We start from the raw sequence: 16052 nt of genomic DNA, 5'->3' as shown, positions 1-16052 counted from the left end.
AAAGTCAGCCACTCCCTGAGAAATACTCGATAATCCTTACATATTGCTTTGAGTTCTTTTTATTACCGCTATTATCCAGTTTTGAGAAAAGCTATTTTGCATATGTTTTGAATTCTCCAGTGTTTATATAACAGCCATACTATACCTTAAATGTATCTTCACTTTTGGGATTAAACAGCTGGTGTTTCCCAGATCCCAAAGTAATAGGACCAGAAGCTTTGTTTTCTCCATAAGCGTAAAGGGATACTGTTGCTGTTGTGCCAGCTGTTTCAAAATCCCCAGTGACTACAGTAATCTTCCAGTCTCCTTCTGTAAAGTAAAAAATAAAATCAAAATGCTTTTATAACTGTTACTGATATGTAGCAAGTTACTTGAAAGATATAAATAAAAGCATAATTTAGCCCAGGGGCTCTAACTGCTATGCACCTAAAAGGTAATGATGCTGAAAGAGGCAACAGAAGACTGGCTAAATGCTACATCATTCAAACTCTTCTTAGGCAAGTTGTGTAACTTTAAAGATTTAGGAGGTTTGCAGCATACTAAAGCTGGAAATATGAACACAGAGCCTAGAGAGATTTCTAGCGAGATTTCAAGGGATAACCCTGTGGGTCATCACAGAAAAAGCCCAACCTCCAGAATTTGGATTATGACAACACATACAACCCAGAAATGCAACAAGAAAAAGTATCAAAGCATCCCAATTAAGTAAAATTTCCTCTCATTTTATGTTGATGTGACACATCAACAAGAGCTCTGTTTGCCTAGATGGAGGCATGACATTGAGATTAGCATGAAAAAAGAGATTTTGGAGAAAATTCTGACACTAGAAAAGGACTCTTTAGAAAATAATTTTATATAAAGCTTCCCTGATACTAAAATGTCATCTCTGCTCCCATACAATGCACACAAGTTATTTAAATATCTGAAAGCAGCTTAATATAAATCGTGTTTAAAAAAAGAACAATTCATAATTGGAAAATGCATTTCTACATCTGAAAAGCGGGGAACGCAACGCTCGCCACCCCTCTTTTGATTGCAGCTTTTGCCTGTAAGAAACAAGTTCCACTTAGTGACTTAAATTCATTCTGTGGAACACAAACAAATGAAGTACCAGCCCACATTCATCTTATAAATAAATGCCACAGTGTACACTGCAATTTTATTAATAGAAAGCTGTCTGGTAATGACTGCATGAATTAAATCTGTTGTCTGACAGCAGTATGACACCTTGTCCCAGCCCCATTATTCCTCAGTAATTTGCCCCACAAAGAGGGAACTGGAGCAGGAAGTTTGATCTCCTCTTTTCCAAATTTCTGAGGTCTGGCCAACGCCTGGTTTTGGAAGGTGTTAGATTTTTAAATACCCATAAATACACAGCTGGGAATTCACAAAACAGCAACATCTCAGTTGGTCTGATCAATCAAACTTGGCCAGCAGGTTGAGGGAGGTGATTCTCTCCCTCTACTCCACTCTGGTGAAACCCCGCCTGGAGTACTGCATCCAGCACCTGGAGCCCTCAGCACAGGAAAGACATGGACCTGTTGGAGCAGGTCCAGAGGAGGGCCATGAAAATGATCAGAAGGCTGGAGCACCTCTCCTGTGAAGAAAGGTTGTTGTTCAGCCTGGAGAATAAAAGGTTCCAGGGAGACATTATTGTGGCCTTTTGATATATAAGGGGGGCTTTTAAGAAAGACAAAAACTTTTTATCAAAGCCTGTAGTGACAGGACAAGGGGAAATAGTTTTAAATTGAAAGGGGGTAGACTTAGACAGGACATAAAGAAGACATTTTTTACAATAAGTGTGGCAAGATACTGGAACAGGTTGCCCAGAGAAGTTGTGGATGCTCCATCACTGGAAGTGTTCAAGGTCAGGCTGGATGGGGCTTTGAGCAACCTGGTCTAATGAAAGATGTCCCTGTCTACGGGGTGGGGTGGAACAAATGCCTCAAACAAGGGTCTATTTGGTGCATGTGCTTTTGGCTATCTAACTCCGATTCAGACATTTGCAACAAATCCACCTTGCGTTTCCATGAAACAAGTCTGTTTTGACAGAGGGTAAGTTTTGTCAATGACAAAGCTGACCAGTTGTTCTGGATACCACGAAGACATTTATCTAACAGGGTCAGGATGAGAGTCCTGTGAGCAAGACCAAGTCCATCTCCACTGAAGATAAACCAGTTGGATATACACTTAGTTTGCTCCTGCTCTTTGTCATCTTTTCTTAGGTTTATGGGGCAAGTCTTATCTGCTGCAACTTTTATCATATAACCAGACAAGGACAGCTTGAATGACACGGCGTAGAGATCCAGTTGTAGGTGCACAAAGGACTAAGCAGACTGATTCGAACTACGTCAAGGAGGATCTCTGAGTGCAGGCCTTGGGGAAGTGAGGCATGCAGAACAACTAAGGCACGGAGTGATGAGCAGATAGAAAGAGAACGCCTTCTGAAAAAGGCATAGAAAGGAAGAAGGGCAAAGATACTTGTGATTCAAAATAAAGCTTATCATAGAATGGGATTTGACTATAATTTGTAAAACAACTACATTAACTACTTGTCATAGGGACAGTATTTAAGACAAGGTATTGGGGTCTTCATAGATATCTTGATTGATATAATAAATTATGAATAAGCATTTTCAAACTTTCTCCCAACAGCTGCTAAATTATTGTTCAACCTACAGCATGAAGCACTTCTCACAGCTGAGAAAATGTTAAGTGTTATTAAGAAATGTAATTTAATCTGTGCTGGTTGCAAGAACAGAAAAGTCAAGCTGAACAAATGTGAAATCACAGGTAAAGCAGAAAATGGAAAACTAATAATGAGAGCGAAACTATGTACAGCCCAGGAGAAAGAGTCATTGTTTAAAATGTTAACTAAAAAAAAAAAAAAAAAAATTGAAATTAAGATAGATTACCAATAAGTACTAGAAAAATATGAATTTTCAAGCAAACAGAGAAAATTAACATTATGGAAAGAAAAATGACTGAATGAAAAGAAAGCATAAAGTGATTTATTGTTTAAATTAAAATGCAAAGTTCAGAGTTTACTAAAATATTCAAATAGTGTGCTGCAATTAATGTTTTAAAACAAATACAAACAGCCACAAATGTGTAAAGCGATTAGTTCTGAAACAGAAACAATCTTCATTAAAGACAGAAGACTAGAGCAGCATTTACCATTTGCTTCTTGCATTTTCAGCTGTTGATTTATTTGAAATTCTGCCAAAAAAAAAAAAAAGGCAGTTAATAAAGGATCTATCCTGTAACATTAAAGAAATGGTTTGAAAAAAGAGATGAAAGACATTCTGTGATTCTGGCCAATACAAGAAAACTTTCCTTCTCATTCATTCCCTCATTACTTTCTCACTACCACCTATACCCATTATACAATGCAAACAAAGTGTATTCTCTCAGAAATATATCAAAGGAAGCCGCAAAATGGTTAACTCTGATATCCAAACTGTAAATTCAGCTCAGATTTCTTCAGAGGAAAAAATTACAACTTCCTGATCTTGCTTCCATAAAGTTAAAATAATTCTTACCTTGTGGGTACAGCTCAATTTCTGAATGAATTGCACCTTGGGACATAAATGGAAGCCACCTAAGAATAAGAAAGAAAACAAGGAAGCAGGTAGAAATCAATTTTTTCTCCACTGTATTACCATATAACTGAAAGATCCACATCTTATTTTCATACTGAATACATATAACAGCAAAAGGTGTCTACCTCTAAAATTTAGTACTTGATTTGATAGATGTTACTTGACCCAAAGAAGAAATTTTTTGTGGAAACATAAGAGCTGTGTAAGTGTAAAATATTCCTGTGTCAGATTAAGAGACTCATGTGGCATGACTGTATTTATTTGGATAGCTAAACAGAAGAATAAGGCACAGACCATTTTTTCAATACTATGGATTGAGTGCTAAGTATAATTTGTACGTATCTATTGCAGTATTTCTTAAAATGAAAGTTCAGTGTTAAAAACAAAGATGGAACCAAATATTGTTCTTCCTTATTCCTCCTACAAATTGAGGACAGATAGATGAGTCTGAAAAAGTACAAATGAAGGCAAATAATGGTTAGGTTTCTTTGTCGTGTTACTCTAGGTTACGGATAATTTTGAAACCTTTTCATTCAGATCATGAATTACCAGCTCTTTTAGTCTCCTCCTGCTTGGTAAAAAATCAGCTGGTTTGCTACAGGTAAAAAAAAAAAAAAAAAAAAAAAGAAAAAAATCAGCAAGATTCTGGGCTGTTTTTTTTATTTACTTGGTCCACTGCCATGGACTCTCCAGGAATGACCTAAACCACTCAGTCTCCTGTGAAGCCTGTTGGGAATCCAGTATAAGCTGGGCAGGATGAGTCCAGAGCAGCTTTTGAAGGTTCCTTATTTTTTGTCTTGAAAACATTAACAGGCCAATTCAGATAAGATCTAGTCCCTAAGAAATTTTGTCTTATTAGGCTACTACTTATTTGTATCACTTTTGCTAAAACCTGACCACACAGGTATCTTCTGTAATCCTAAAAGCTAAACCATTTCCGTTTGTAACTAACAAATAGTGTGTAATTGAAATCCAGTGAGAACTGTGGGATATTCAGAAACTAATATCAGATTTTTAATTCAGATAAAATGCTGATGTTTCCTTAGCTAAATGAGAAGAAATACAGCATTTTTTTTAATACCCTGGATCGTAAAACAAGGTTGTGAGGCTGAAGATTAATAAATTAGAGAGATTTCTGAAGAACAAAAACTTCCCCCTTCCTTGAATAGAGCTCAGTGTTTCAGCTTTACATTTTGGCCAACATGGAAGCTACCCCTGACCCCCACCACTGACCTATTTTAACCCTTGTAGAGTGGCAGTGTTTCCTTGTAGAAAAGTTATGAATGAAAAAAAAAACACTCTCTGTTTCTTCTTGACAGTGTCTGTCACTGAATAATTTTTGCTGATCAACATCTGGTGTTAATTATCACAGAATTAATACAGCAAAGTGCCCTGACATGCATCGTCCCTAAGCCGCGTTACCCACTGGAGGACGGTTATGACACAGAGCTGGTTTTTCATGACTGAGGTAGGCAGCTGGGCTGATTTCTCCGTGGAACTTCCTGTCATCTCTATTTTTTTAGAAAGGTAACAACCACAGCTAGCAACAACAGCTGATCTGCATCCAAATCTACACCAGAGAAATTCTCAGTCTTCTCCTTCTATTTAAAAACATGTTACTGATTGAAGAAAGATCTCAGTTTTAGCAAGTTTTATGAAGGTGAGAAAGCATCTTTATTCCTGTTTTTGAGGTTGTGACGCCACAAGTGGCGAGAAGCTGTTCGAGGTTGTGTAACAGATTCGTATAAATGCAGAAAAAATAACTCATCATCCTGCATTTATTAAATAAATAATATTAATTTAATATTATTAATTAAATATTATTATTTCTAGTGCCCTGTCACATGACCACATTGTTTCTCTACGTTTCTTTCATTTCACTTGAATGACGCCCATACCTATGAGATAGACTGCAAAACTGGAAACTCCAAATGTGGGATTACCATAATATTTTTCCAAACATGCAAAATGCAATACTTATCAATTGACTTTTAAGATGATAGTTTAATAACGGAACAACCACAAAATAATTCTGACTTTTGGGCATCACATTTGTCTCTTTAGCAATGCTGTTTTTCATAAAGAGAGTGAATATTAATTCTGAATGGCAAATCTGCTCTTTCCCATTTAGAAATACACATTAATTTAGAATCTTTTTGCGTGCTTTGTAATTCATTCTTGAATAGGTCAGTTACACTTATCACACTGATCTTTGTATGATAAGGCTGGACTGTACGATCTAGTAACACCACCACAATATAAGCATTTAACATTTTACGTGGACCATACAGCTTATTAAGTCAAACAATCTGTTCTGGAACAACAAATTTTGTGAATTTTATGAAGCTGCAAAATAATCCAAATTTGTGCTTTTCTGGAAAATTCGTATTTAGTGCATTTATTGGCATAATACTGTTAGTGGTACATATTTAAGAACATTTAAGAATATTTTTGTAAAAACTACCTTTCACAATTGAAAACATATTCCGAGTTGTTCTCAGCTTCTCTGACAATGACTTTATCACAGTACCAATACTGGGACTTGGCATTAGCCTCACAGCGCAACAGCACCTTCTGCAGTTTTCCAAGAGATACAGCTTCCACTTCAAAAGCGTTGATCTAGAAGACAGAGGAGACGGCACTCCACAATTTGCCACCACTAAGAAAGTCTGAAAGCTGAAGTATTTTAAAAGCCTGATTAACTCTCCCAATGTACAAAGATTCCCGTTGTTTTTAAGGACAGCTGGACTGTGTTCAAAGAGGTTGGATCTGAAAAGTTAAATGTCTTTTGATTATGTACCAGAGTAAATGAGAAAATACAACTAAAATCAGACTGCAGTAATAATCCCAGATGAATTGGTTCTTCAGCCATCATCCAAAATGCTGGACCCAGCCCTTCACTATTGTTTCAATACCTCATCATTTGCAATTATTCTTCTCTGGGTAAGAACCAGTTAAAGCTATTATTTCCTTTGTTGGTATTTATTTAAAACACAGAATTTCTCATCCTTTTCTCTTTTTGGTCTCACCTCCTCTATTTACGTTTTATTCTGCCGGAAGAGACTGAAATCTGACATGCCACTTTCCCCTCATTATTCACTTAGGCTTGCGCTTACAGTTGGCAAAGATGGTTTTCATAGGAGCGTGAAGCTGATCAGGTGAAAGGTTCAGGTTGGTAATCTTCTGTCACAGTAAAAAGCATATAGCTTTCTCTCTCTAAACAGAACAGTTCAGATCACACTCCTCAGTAATAGGAAAATGAAGGAAAGAACTATATTGGAAAATTCATATCTGTAAAGTTCTCAATCCCTAACAAACGGCAGAATTGAGACTGCCTCTGCAACTTTAGTTGTCCCTCGTGTATACGTAATATATGGTCTCAAGCTATTCTCTCTGAAGGATCCCTACCTCAAATTGTGCGCAGGCAGGACTGCAGCTTTTTAATACTTCTTTTTATCTTCATTATCTTTATGACGCTATTCATTATTTACCGCAACCACACAAACAGTTCAGTGAAGCAGAACTGATTTCCCCAGGGACTTCGCTTTTGCACTTTTTCGATAGTACCCTAGTTTTCTGCAAATGCCGAAACCTATTTTTCGAAAGGTCATCTGCATAATGTTTCATTTTACCTATACAGTTAAAGCACAGAGATTATTGCCAAAAGCTGTCAAAGATGCAAAGTAGTTTGGGCACTCAACTGAGAAACAGAGGGGTTAATTTATTGGTGTATTTAGCATTTCAAAGAGCTTACTATGTCCAAAGCATAATTGTCTTTGAACGAACCTCAGTTACAGCTGTGGTCGCCCAGAAAAGTTAAACTGGTTATGCAGCAAAACAGAAGCATGCAAAAAGCGGTCACTCGGGGAAGCTTTACTTTAAGTGGTTTGCCCAATATCATGTAGAATATCTGTGGCAGGGATGAAATCAAGTTGTTGAAGTCAGCACTCAACTGCCTCTGTCATAAAATGATATATCCCAGGCCCTGCTCTGCCTCTCCATACAATCCACTGTCTCATTCACCCATTTCCATAACAAAGTGCGCTTTGAACCACCCCCTGTAGCTCCTGTATAAATAATATGCTGAATTTACTATCAGGCTGGCTAGAATAATCCACCCGGAGAACTCCACTTAAATTCTGAATTTCATTTGGAATAAAACTTTATATCTAATACATTAGTAATGGTATAAAATATATATATTAAGACAGTGTAGATACCTCTGAAGGTTGCCAGTGGGTTATTGTTATGCTTCACATTTTAGATACTGCTTTTTATTTTCTAATTAAGTGTTCCACTAACAGCTTGCTACCATTTGTTAGACATAAAAGTGTTAATTCTCAATAGCTCACAAAGGAAGAAACAGGCTTAACAGAAGGTCATAAGAAGGCTAGTGGCAGAGCTCACATTAAATTCAGTAGTTCCTGAAATCCAACCATAGCCTACTGCAGAAAATCAGGACGATGTATATTTCACTTATGGAGGAGACCGGAGGTAATTGAAAGAAAAATTACTTTAAATCTGCCCTGTATTAATCATAATACTATATTATTATACCTTAAAATAAATACGTAACAAACAGTCCTAAGATCTGAACTCATGGAACAATTTCTGTGCCCTTGTTTGGGGCCAGCTGTAACTCATTATTCCTCGACAGAATATGTTTTAAATTCATAGGCAGCTCTTCTCATCATCCTAGGGGGGTTCTTCAAATCATTTTTCTTCCCCTTTCCTGCCTGTGTTTTCACTTATTCTAGTCATTCCTGGATCAGTAGAAAATTATTTTCCTTAGTCCTTAAAAGGTATTTTCCTAAACCTCTGTAATCTTTTTTATTAGGAACCTGTTAAGACCCATATAAGTTATCAGTTATATTTATACGTCTAAGCAAATTGCTTTTCAGACTTACCATTCCCTTCTGAAATGTCACTGGTATACCAGATTTATGCAGAAGTCTTAGACCAGAATCTCCTCTTTTTCCATAGATACACAGATAAACTGCAGAATCTGTATCGGCTTGCTCCAAATCACCAGTGTAGATATAAACACGGTATAAAATAACTTCCAAAAATAACCAAAAGAAGAAAATACAAGTTATGTGTAATCACAATTCATTTTATTCACTATTCTAGCTTAATGGAAACAACCACAGCACGTTTGATTTACAATTAATTTTCTGGAAATATGCTAACTATGAGGCTAACTATCTGTTTTTAAGGTTGCTAAGACCACATTTATGAGTGTACAGCACACGGAATATAATTCAGATGACATTAATACTGAAAACCAGCTAACTGCTATATACATAACTGTGCAACTGAAGTACACACGTACTTGGATAGATAGGTTTTCCAGCCTCCACTACTGGAAGTTCACAGACATAATCTCTATCATCACGATTCTTTGACAACCATGTGTTTGCTGGAAAATTCAGTGTTTTCTTGCTCTTTAGCTGTTGCAGCGTCACCTAGAGTAGAAGCAATTCCAATTATGACTCAGATCACTCTTTCCAGTGCTTTGCTTCTCAACAGCAAAACATAATTTTGTATATCTTCCTTCTGTCTCAGAAACCAATAACACGATCAGTAAATACGACATAAAAAATTGCATTATGAAAACATTTTTATTTTGGCCACTACTTTGCAACTTGGCTCAGCAGTAGAGAGGATCTTTACTCACACCTGTGGTATTGCAGCTGGAACTGCCAGCCTCTATTCTTTGAATATGGTAACCCCAACATTAAAATTATCTTATTCTTGGAACAAAACAAGTCTATAACTGAAATTTGGTTTTTTTTTTGCCACAAGAAATGTTACCAATTTCTGTCAGTGAACCACCTCTATATAACACTGCCTGGAGTACCAAAACTTTCTGGTATGGGAGGTTAGGTGAGACTGAGCTTTTGGAAGACCTGGAAAGACTGACGCATTTTTTATATTAAAATGAAAACAGTATGAAACTCATCGTCTACATCCTTCTGAACTTTGGCAAGGAGAGGATATGTTGAAATATTAAAATAATTTGCATTATGTTTGGGTCTTCTACAGCAGAACAAAAGACAACCTGGGTACCAGCAGGTAGAATAGGTAGAATTTTCAAATTCGCAAATTCAAGTTATTTGCCACTGCACATTATGATAGCTGTCTTACTTGTTTCTTATAACTAAAGCAATCTTTCCTCTCTTCTAAGGGAGCCGCTTTTGTTGGTCTTGAAATGCAACAGTATTTACTACATTTTTTTCCATAGGTCTTCACTAACAAAAGGAAATCAGTGCCAAAAAATTGTCTTTCTGCAGCTGTGTTGTGAATGTGCATATAGTCTACATAAGCCTTGAAAACAAAATTATGAAAACAAGTATTCACATTCAAATTCTAACACTTGGGAAATCAAGACAATATATGCCTTTACCTCACTTTTCCAATAAAATATTAAGTAAAATAAACACTTAACACAAGAGCATGTATTTATTCTAACATGAAATACTTTTGCAGGAGTGATTCTTAATCTCTAATGTTTATTGGCAGAGCTCCCCCTGCTGATTCATAACAATCGCAAATAGTAACTGCTTTGTGAGAAAAACACAGCTTTCAACCTGATTTATTTCTTTCTGTGAAAAGAAATATTTGAAATCCCAGGGTTACCCTATGAAATTTCATCCCAAATGTTAAAGAAATATTTTGTAACCACCAGGATGGAAAGTAGAATTCCTGCAACCATTTGAGCAACTGAAATACTTATACTTAAATTCAGTTTTGGTATCGTTACAGTTAAGGCCTTTGGGATAATGTAAAAATCTGTTATTACTGTGTAATTGTGGTTGTCTAAATCGGGCTTTTTAAGATAATTTAAAGGCCTGAGGATAAACTTGTGTCTTTTACAGATTTGAAATAAGAAACAGAAAAAAATACTTCTCTGCAATTCTGAAATAAATATTACATGGGGGCCAGTGTTAGCAAAAATTTAGTATAAATTTAATCTGATGAACATTCCTAAGTGTCAGGAGAAAAATAGAGTTAAAACAGAAGCAGAGAAGAATAAATTCATGAAATTGAAAAAAACATCAGTTACTTTTTCCCTGAAAATGGTTGCAATTGTGAGCTATGTTTGGGCCAGTTAGGACTAGTCTACTCTTAAGCAAACTTTGTTCATTCTTCATATGTAGTTTTCACGGAATAATTGTTGCTCCATCATTTTCACTTTTTCATAGATGGAATTCATAGCTAGAATCTCCCTAACACACACTGAAGAGTACAGATGAGCTTTCAGAAAGCGAAACTAAGTAGAACCTATCAATACACTAAAACTGGTATCTACCAATTACATGAATTAGGAATAATTGTAAAATAATCCTCTTTATTTCCAGCTCTTAGGAGATGGACTGTATCAGTGCTTTTGTTATCTCTAAAGCAACCTAAGAACACAAAGCAATAAGAACATATCGCAATCGGCATTTTTTGATTCATGAAGCTATGGCTTCATGAAAAGATGGGCTTTTAGTTCATATAAAAATTATTAAAGAAGGAAAAAATCACCATAAAAAAAATCTCACCCTTTGTAAGTTCCACTCTGATTGTTCATTCAGTAATCCATCAAGTTCAATTCTTATCTTGTAGATATTCCCAATGTTTTTTATTTTAACCTGAATAAAGCCAGAACAACACAACATATAACTACATACAAAAATACATATAACTTACAGTTTAAACTTCTGCGGTAGAGGTTGCATGCTGATTAAGTAAGGCCATGCCTTGCAAACTACCGCTATATCCAATTCACGATTAAAAGACATTTCAGTCTCAGTCTCCCACACATATGGAAGAAGTAGCACTCCATGGCAAGGACAGACCTATGAATTCTATGCCTAAATATGTTATTGCCCTCATGACATCTTGCCAAAAAAAAAAGCCCTAAACATTTCCCTTCCTGTATTTTCAATCATCATATGTGAAATAACTCAAATACCCTAGTATGTAAAAATGAAAGATATAAATTTTTTTGAGACCTTAAAGAATAAGCTCTCAAAAGCTGGCAAAACATCTGCAAAACTTTGGAAGTGACTGATACTATCTTTGCTTTCTGGCTATGATGTGCGTTCATTTGCACTTTCTTTGCACTTTCAAGCATTATATGTGCTCTTACTTATGAAATCTACTTTATGCAACCCTATCCTATCCCACTTATGTGAGCATTATTTGAAGTTTAACCACAATTTAAAGAGAGCATAAATCATTTTAGATCATTTGTAATCTACCACTAGGAAAGAAAAAGTAAGTGCATTATCGTGTTATTTTTCAAACATCAATTCTATTAACAAAAGGTTGGTAACTACCTATTCCTCTCCATCATTTACATCCAAAAAACTATTTACATTGTACAAAAATTATTTTCTTTTCAATCTTTTAGAAACACCTACTAGTACATTATCAACTCATTCTATACATTCATTGATAAAAAGACCTCTTCTCTTCTCTTCTCTTCTCTTCTCTTCTCTTCTCTTCTCTTCTCTTCTCTTCTCTTCTCTTCTCTTCTCTTCTCTTCTCTTCTCTTCTCTTCTCTTCTCTTCTCTTCTCTTCTCAGAGGTCAGAATTACCTCAGTTCCTATATTAGCTTTTACCTGTGTCATTGTGTTTTTATGTAATAAACTTTTATGTTATAGTCACATAGTTACCGTGCTTCAGTCAAAGATTTCTAGAGGCAAACAACTTTTACTCTTGATTTCCCTAACATTGTAATCCACTCAGTAAATTGCAATGGTTGTTGTTTGAAAAAGAATCTGTGGAATTCACACCTGTCTGTTTATTGGTACAGTTGCTACATTGACCTGAACTTCATTAACAAAATAAACGCTAATTACAGACTTGCAACACTGATATTGCAATATGGTTCCTGTCCTTTCCATCTGCTTAAGAAAATAGCTTTGTTCTGTGGAGTCGGATTCTGCTGTCCTTGCTTATCCTGCGTAATGTTTCTCTCTATAAGTAGTTTTACTAGAGGTAACCTGGAGACTTTGGGATTAAAGTAGTAGTAAAGCAGGGGCACATATACAGCTTGACTGAAAAAACAACTATTGTCATTTCCTGCATTTCACAAACCAACTAACCCACTTCTCAGGTAATATGAGACACTGCCATATTCAGAGAGCTGGCGTTCACAGAATATACAGTGCTGTCATGTTGTCTGTTTATTGTAATGAAGCCCTCTCTAGGCTTTTGGTTAAAAAAAAAAGTTGCATCATCATTTTGTGTATCAATACAAACCATAAATCTACTGGACTTTGTCAGAATGCAAAGAGTGACTGCTGCCTAAAACAAGCAGAACCAGAAGAAACCCCATGGTAACCTTGATATTTCTCATGCACAGTCTTAGAAAGGATTGAACAGGCAATGGCTACTCACATGGGAAAGGTAAGAGAGGGAAGGCCACATATGAATGGTTTTCATTTCCCAAGATAGTTCTACTCTAATTTTTCATAGTTGGGCATACTGATGATAAAGTGAAAAGTTAAAGGAAAAAAATTATTCCAAATTGCCTGATTATTACAGACTTTCAGCAGCTGTTTTCTTCCTGGTCAGAGCTATGATAAAGTTGATAACTTTAAAAAATAAAATTTGGTGTCTTCTTCTCTAGAAAATATCAGTGAAAACATATCAAGCTCAAAGATGCAAATGGGAAAAAAATAGATGTAATTCTTTTAAGCCTTACATTTCTATCCTCATATCAAGATTTATCCTGCTAAACAAGTACAGGATAAAGTTTAAAGAGGAAAAAAGAAGAAAGAGATCTTACTCGTAGGCTTTTTCTTTGTGGATTTATCTACTGCAGACTAAAGAGTGAAAAGCACTTCGGTGACATTTGCTGTTTCATGCCTGAAAGCAATAGTGTCGGCGTGATGTAAAGAATCATAGTAGTAGCCCCAAGTGCTGAGAGAAAGATTCTGCTCTCTCACAAGATCAATAGCCAGAGCACACAGCCATAATGGGCAATATCTATTTTAGAGAAGAGGAATTGGTCCATCTCTTAAGAAGATATGGATTAACATTGCAAACATGCCATTACCCAACATTGCTTATAAATTATTCACTAATTAGGAGAACAGGACTCCCGGTGGATCATAATATATAGCCTGCTTGCTTAGAAAATGAACATTACAGTTGGTTATCTTCTGCCTATGCCCTATTCATAAAGACTATTATTATTAATATTATTGACAGCAATAATATTGGTTTGTGCCAGGATTGAACTAGAAGAGTTGATGAGTGCAGAAAAAAAATTTGCACAAAATGTGAAAAAATGTAACTTCTTCAGTTAGCTGAAGACAGCAATGTGTTATATGTATCTCAGACAGAAAGATTAAAGCAAAACTGAAGTTTTAACCCCTTTGCTAATTTCCTCTCAGCCTACCATAATTTCCTCATTACAATAGAGATGGGGTAATTCTTAAATACTATCAAAACTCTTTGTGCTTTCATGACATGATAACACGTAGATTGTATTGGGCTCTTAGTAATTCCACAGGTAAAGCTTCTGCCATTTCAACTATTTATAATACGGAGGCTGAAAAAGGGTTTTCTTCCTTAAATGAACCACTTCCACAGTATACGTTTTATAGTCTGCTTTGAAAACTGTATGCATGAAGATTTCATTACTAAAGATCATGAAATGATATACAGGTCTTACATCACACATGATTTGTTTAGGAGTGGATAGTTTCTAAAGCCAGTTTCAAATTAATTGCCTTAAAGAAATCAATTTACTCCTGCAGTTGTCCCATTTGGGCTACTATATGAGGGAGAGGGGGTTAAAAGAAAGAGTATTTCCTCTGTTGCTAACTATATGCACGAAACTGATTTAATGCAGAATTCATAGAGATTAGATAGAGATTTATTTTATGCAGTAGCCATAGGAGAAAAACATTTTTTCTTTTCACATGACAGAATAATCTTTGGAAAGGTACACATTAAAATAATGTTCTTAGCCTTCATTAGCTACCTGAAATTCATCCTCCTGCCTGGGAAGAAACAGCTGCTTTCTGTTGTCCTTGCCAAGAGTTATTGGTCCAGCTACTCCTCTGTCTCCATATATCCAGAGAACGACATTTGCTTCAGTTCCTGCATTTCCTGTCAGCATTGACACTTTCCATTCATCACCTGAAGGAAGGGGACACTCACCACCTTGGGGATTTCTCATTTCCTCTGTGAAATACAGAACATTAGTGGGAGATGAAAATCGACATGAAACTGCCAGTCACTGTTGTAACTTCAGCTCATAAGGAGACCATAACAGAGAGGGGACTGTATTTTTTCATAGCTAGTGAGATAGTTTGAAAAGATTGATTTATGTTTCTTGTCTAGACCAAAATGTACTGATTAGTTGAGCCACAAGAATAAACTGGAAAAGAACAAATATTGCTCACATGCACTATCTTCCTACTATTCTTTATAAATATTCTGGTATAGAGTAAGGATGCCATGGTGCAGAACTATGGCCATTAAATCAACATTTCTGGTTCCTTAGCCTGACATTCAGAGATGAGTAGCATTACTTGTAAATACTCCTCTAATGCCTTGTGTTGGGACGTCATTAGCAGAATCCCTTGTCTGAGAATAGAGAGAAATGTTCATTTGAAATGAAAAAAAAATATTCAGGAAATTGACTTTCTTCAAGTTAAATATTAATTAAATACTATAAAATACTCAAAAAAAAGAGCACAATACATCCTTGCCCAACCATACTTATGCATAGTATTACTGCCAGCATTTGGGCTAAAGCACGTTCTGCATGAATGAGACAATAGCAGCACAGTATCACTTCATGAATAAATTTCACAGCTTTAATGGCTGAGCAAATATAATTTTCGAAAACATCTATTTCACTTTAGAATATCAGGTAGTGATCTTTCATCTACCCTTAAGAGAAACATATATATGCAACGGTGTCAAATGGCACCTCTGCACATGAGATATGAAAAAATAGACTCTCTTGGGACGAAGGATTTTAGTTTTGGGTATTCTAATCAAAGTGGAGTTTACAAACATCAGATGTCTGGAACACAGCTTTTCAGTAATGGGACCACTGACAATGAAGTCGTCTCCAAAAAAGGGAGTCCTTGCCCCCAAAAATTTATAATTTGTTTTGACACAAAAGGTAGACATAAACCCTAAATTTGAAAAGATGAACCAGCACATTGTCTACATACGGTGTCCTAAAGGGGTTCCCAAACTGTTCCTCATGAGGCCTTTCCATGTGACTGCAAAGAGATGTTTTAATATGCTAACCATAATGAATATAATCTATGCTGCAGATTAATTTCCTTTTATATCCTCCAGCTCATTCTTCATCCAGTAAGTAGTTTTCTAGGAGCCAAGCTTTTGCAGGCCGGAGGCTCCAAACATTGTAATGGAAATCACTCGCAATTTTGCAGGGGTCATAAATAGCCACCGATATGGATATAT

The 16052-nt window shown here is 36.0% G+C and overlaps 1 protein-coding gene across 1 annotated transcript in view; it reads right to left on the bottom strand.

Moving 5' to 3' along the window:
- RP1 (RP1 axonemal microtubule associated) overlaps positions 1–16052 on the bottom strand; it is a gene marked incomplete at both ends in the record, with an annotated part of 177419 nt that overhangs the window by 114812 nt on the left and 46555 nt on the right. Inside the window, 8 exons of the mRNA XM_082499227.1 lie at positions 146–309; positions 3178–3219; positions 3543–3601; positions 6067–6221; positions 8510–8661; positions 8935–9067; positions 11150–11239; positions 14590–14792. Of these exons, the coding sequence (XP_082355353.1) occupies positions 146–309; positions 3178–3219; positions 3543–3601; positions 6067–6221; positions 8510–8661; positions 8935–9067; positions 11150–11239; positions 14590–14792 (998 nt within the window). The remainder of the gene's footprint in view (positions 1–145; positions 310–3177; positions 3220–3542; positions 3602–6066; positions 6222–8509; positions 8662–8934; positions 9068–11149; positions 11240–14589; positions 14793–16052) is intronic.

Source organism: Vanellus vanellus (genome assembly GCF_965231255.1).
Source record: "Vanellus vanellus genome assembly, chromosome: 2".
Taxonomy (NCBI): domain Eukaryota; kingdom Metazoa; phylum Chordata; class Aves; order Charadriiformes; family Charadriidae; genus Vanellus; species Vanellus vanellus.
The sequence above is the reverse complement of the archived record's forward strand: the minus strand, read 5'-3'. Positions and strand labels throughout refer to the sequence as shown.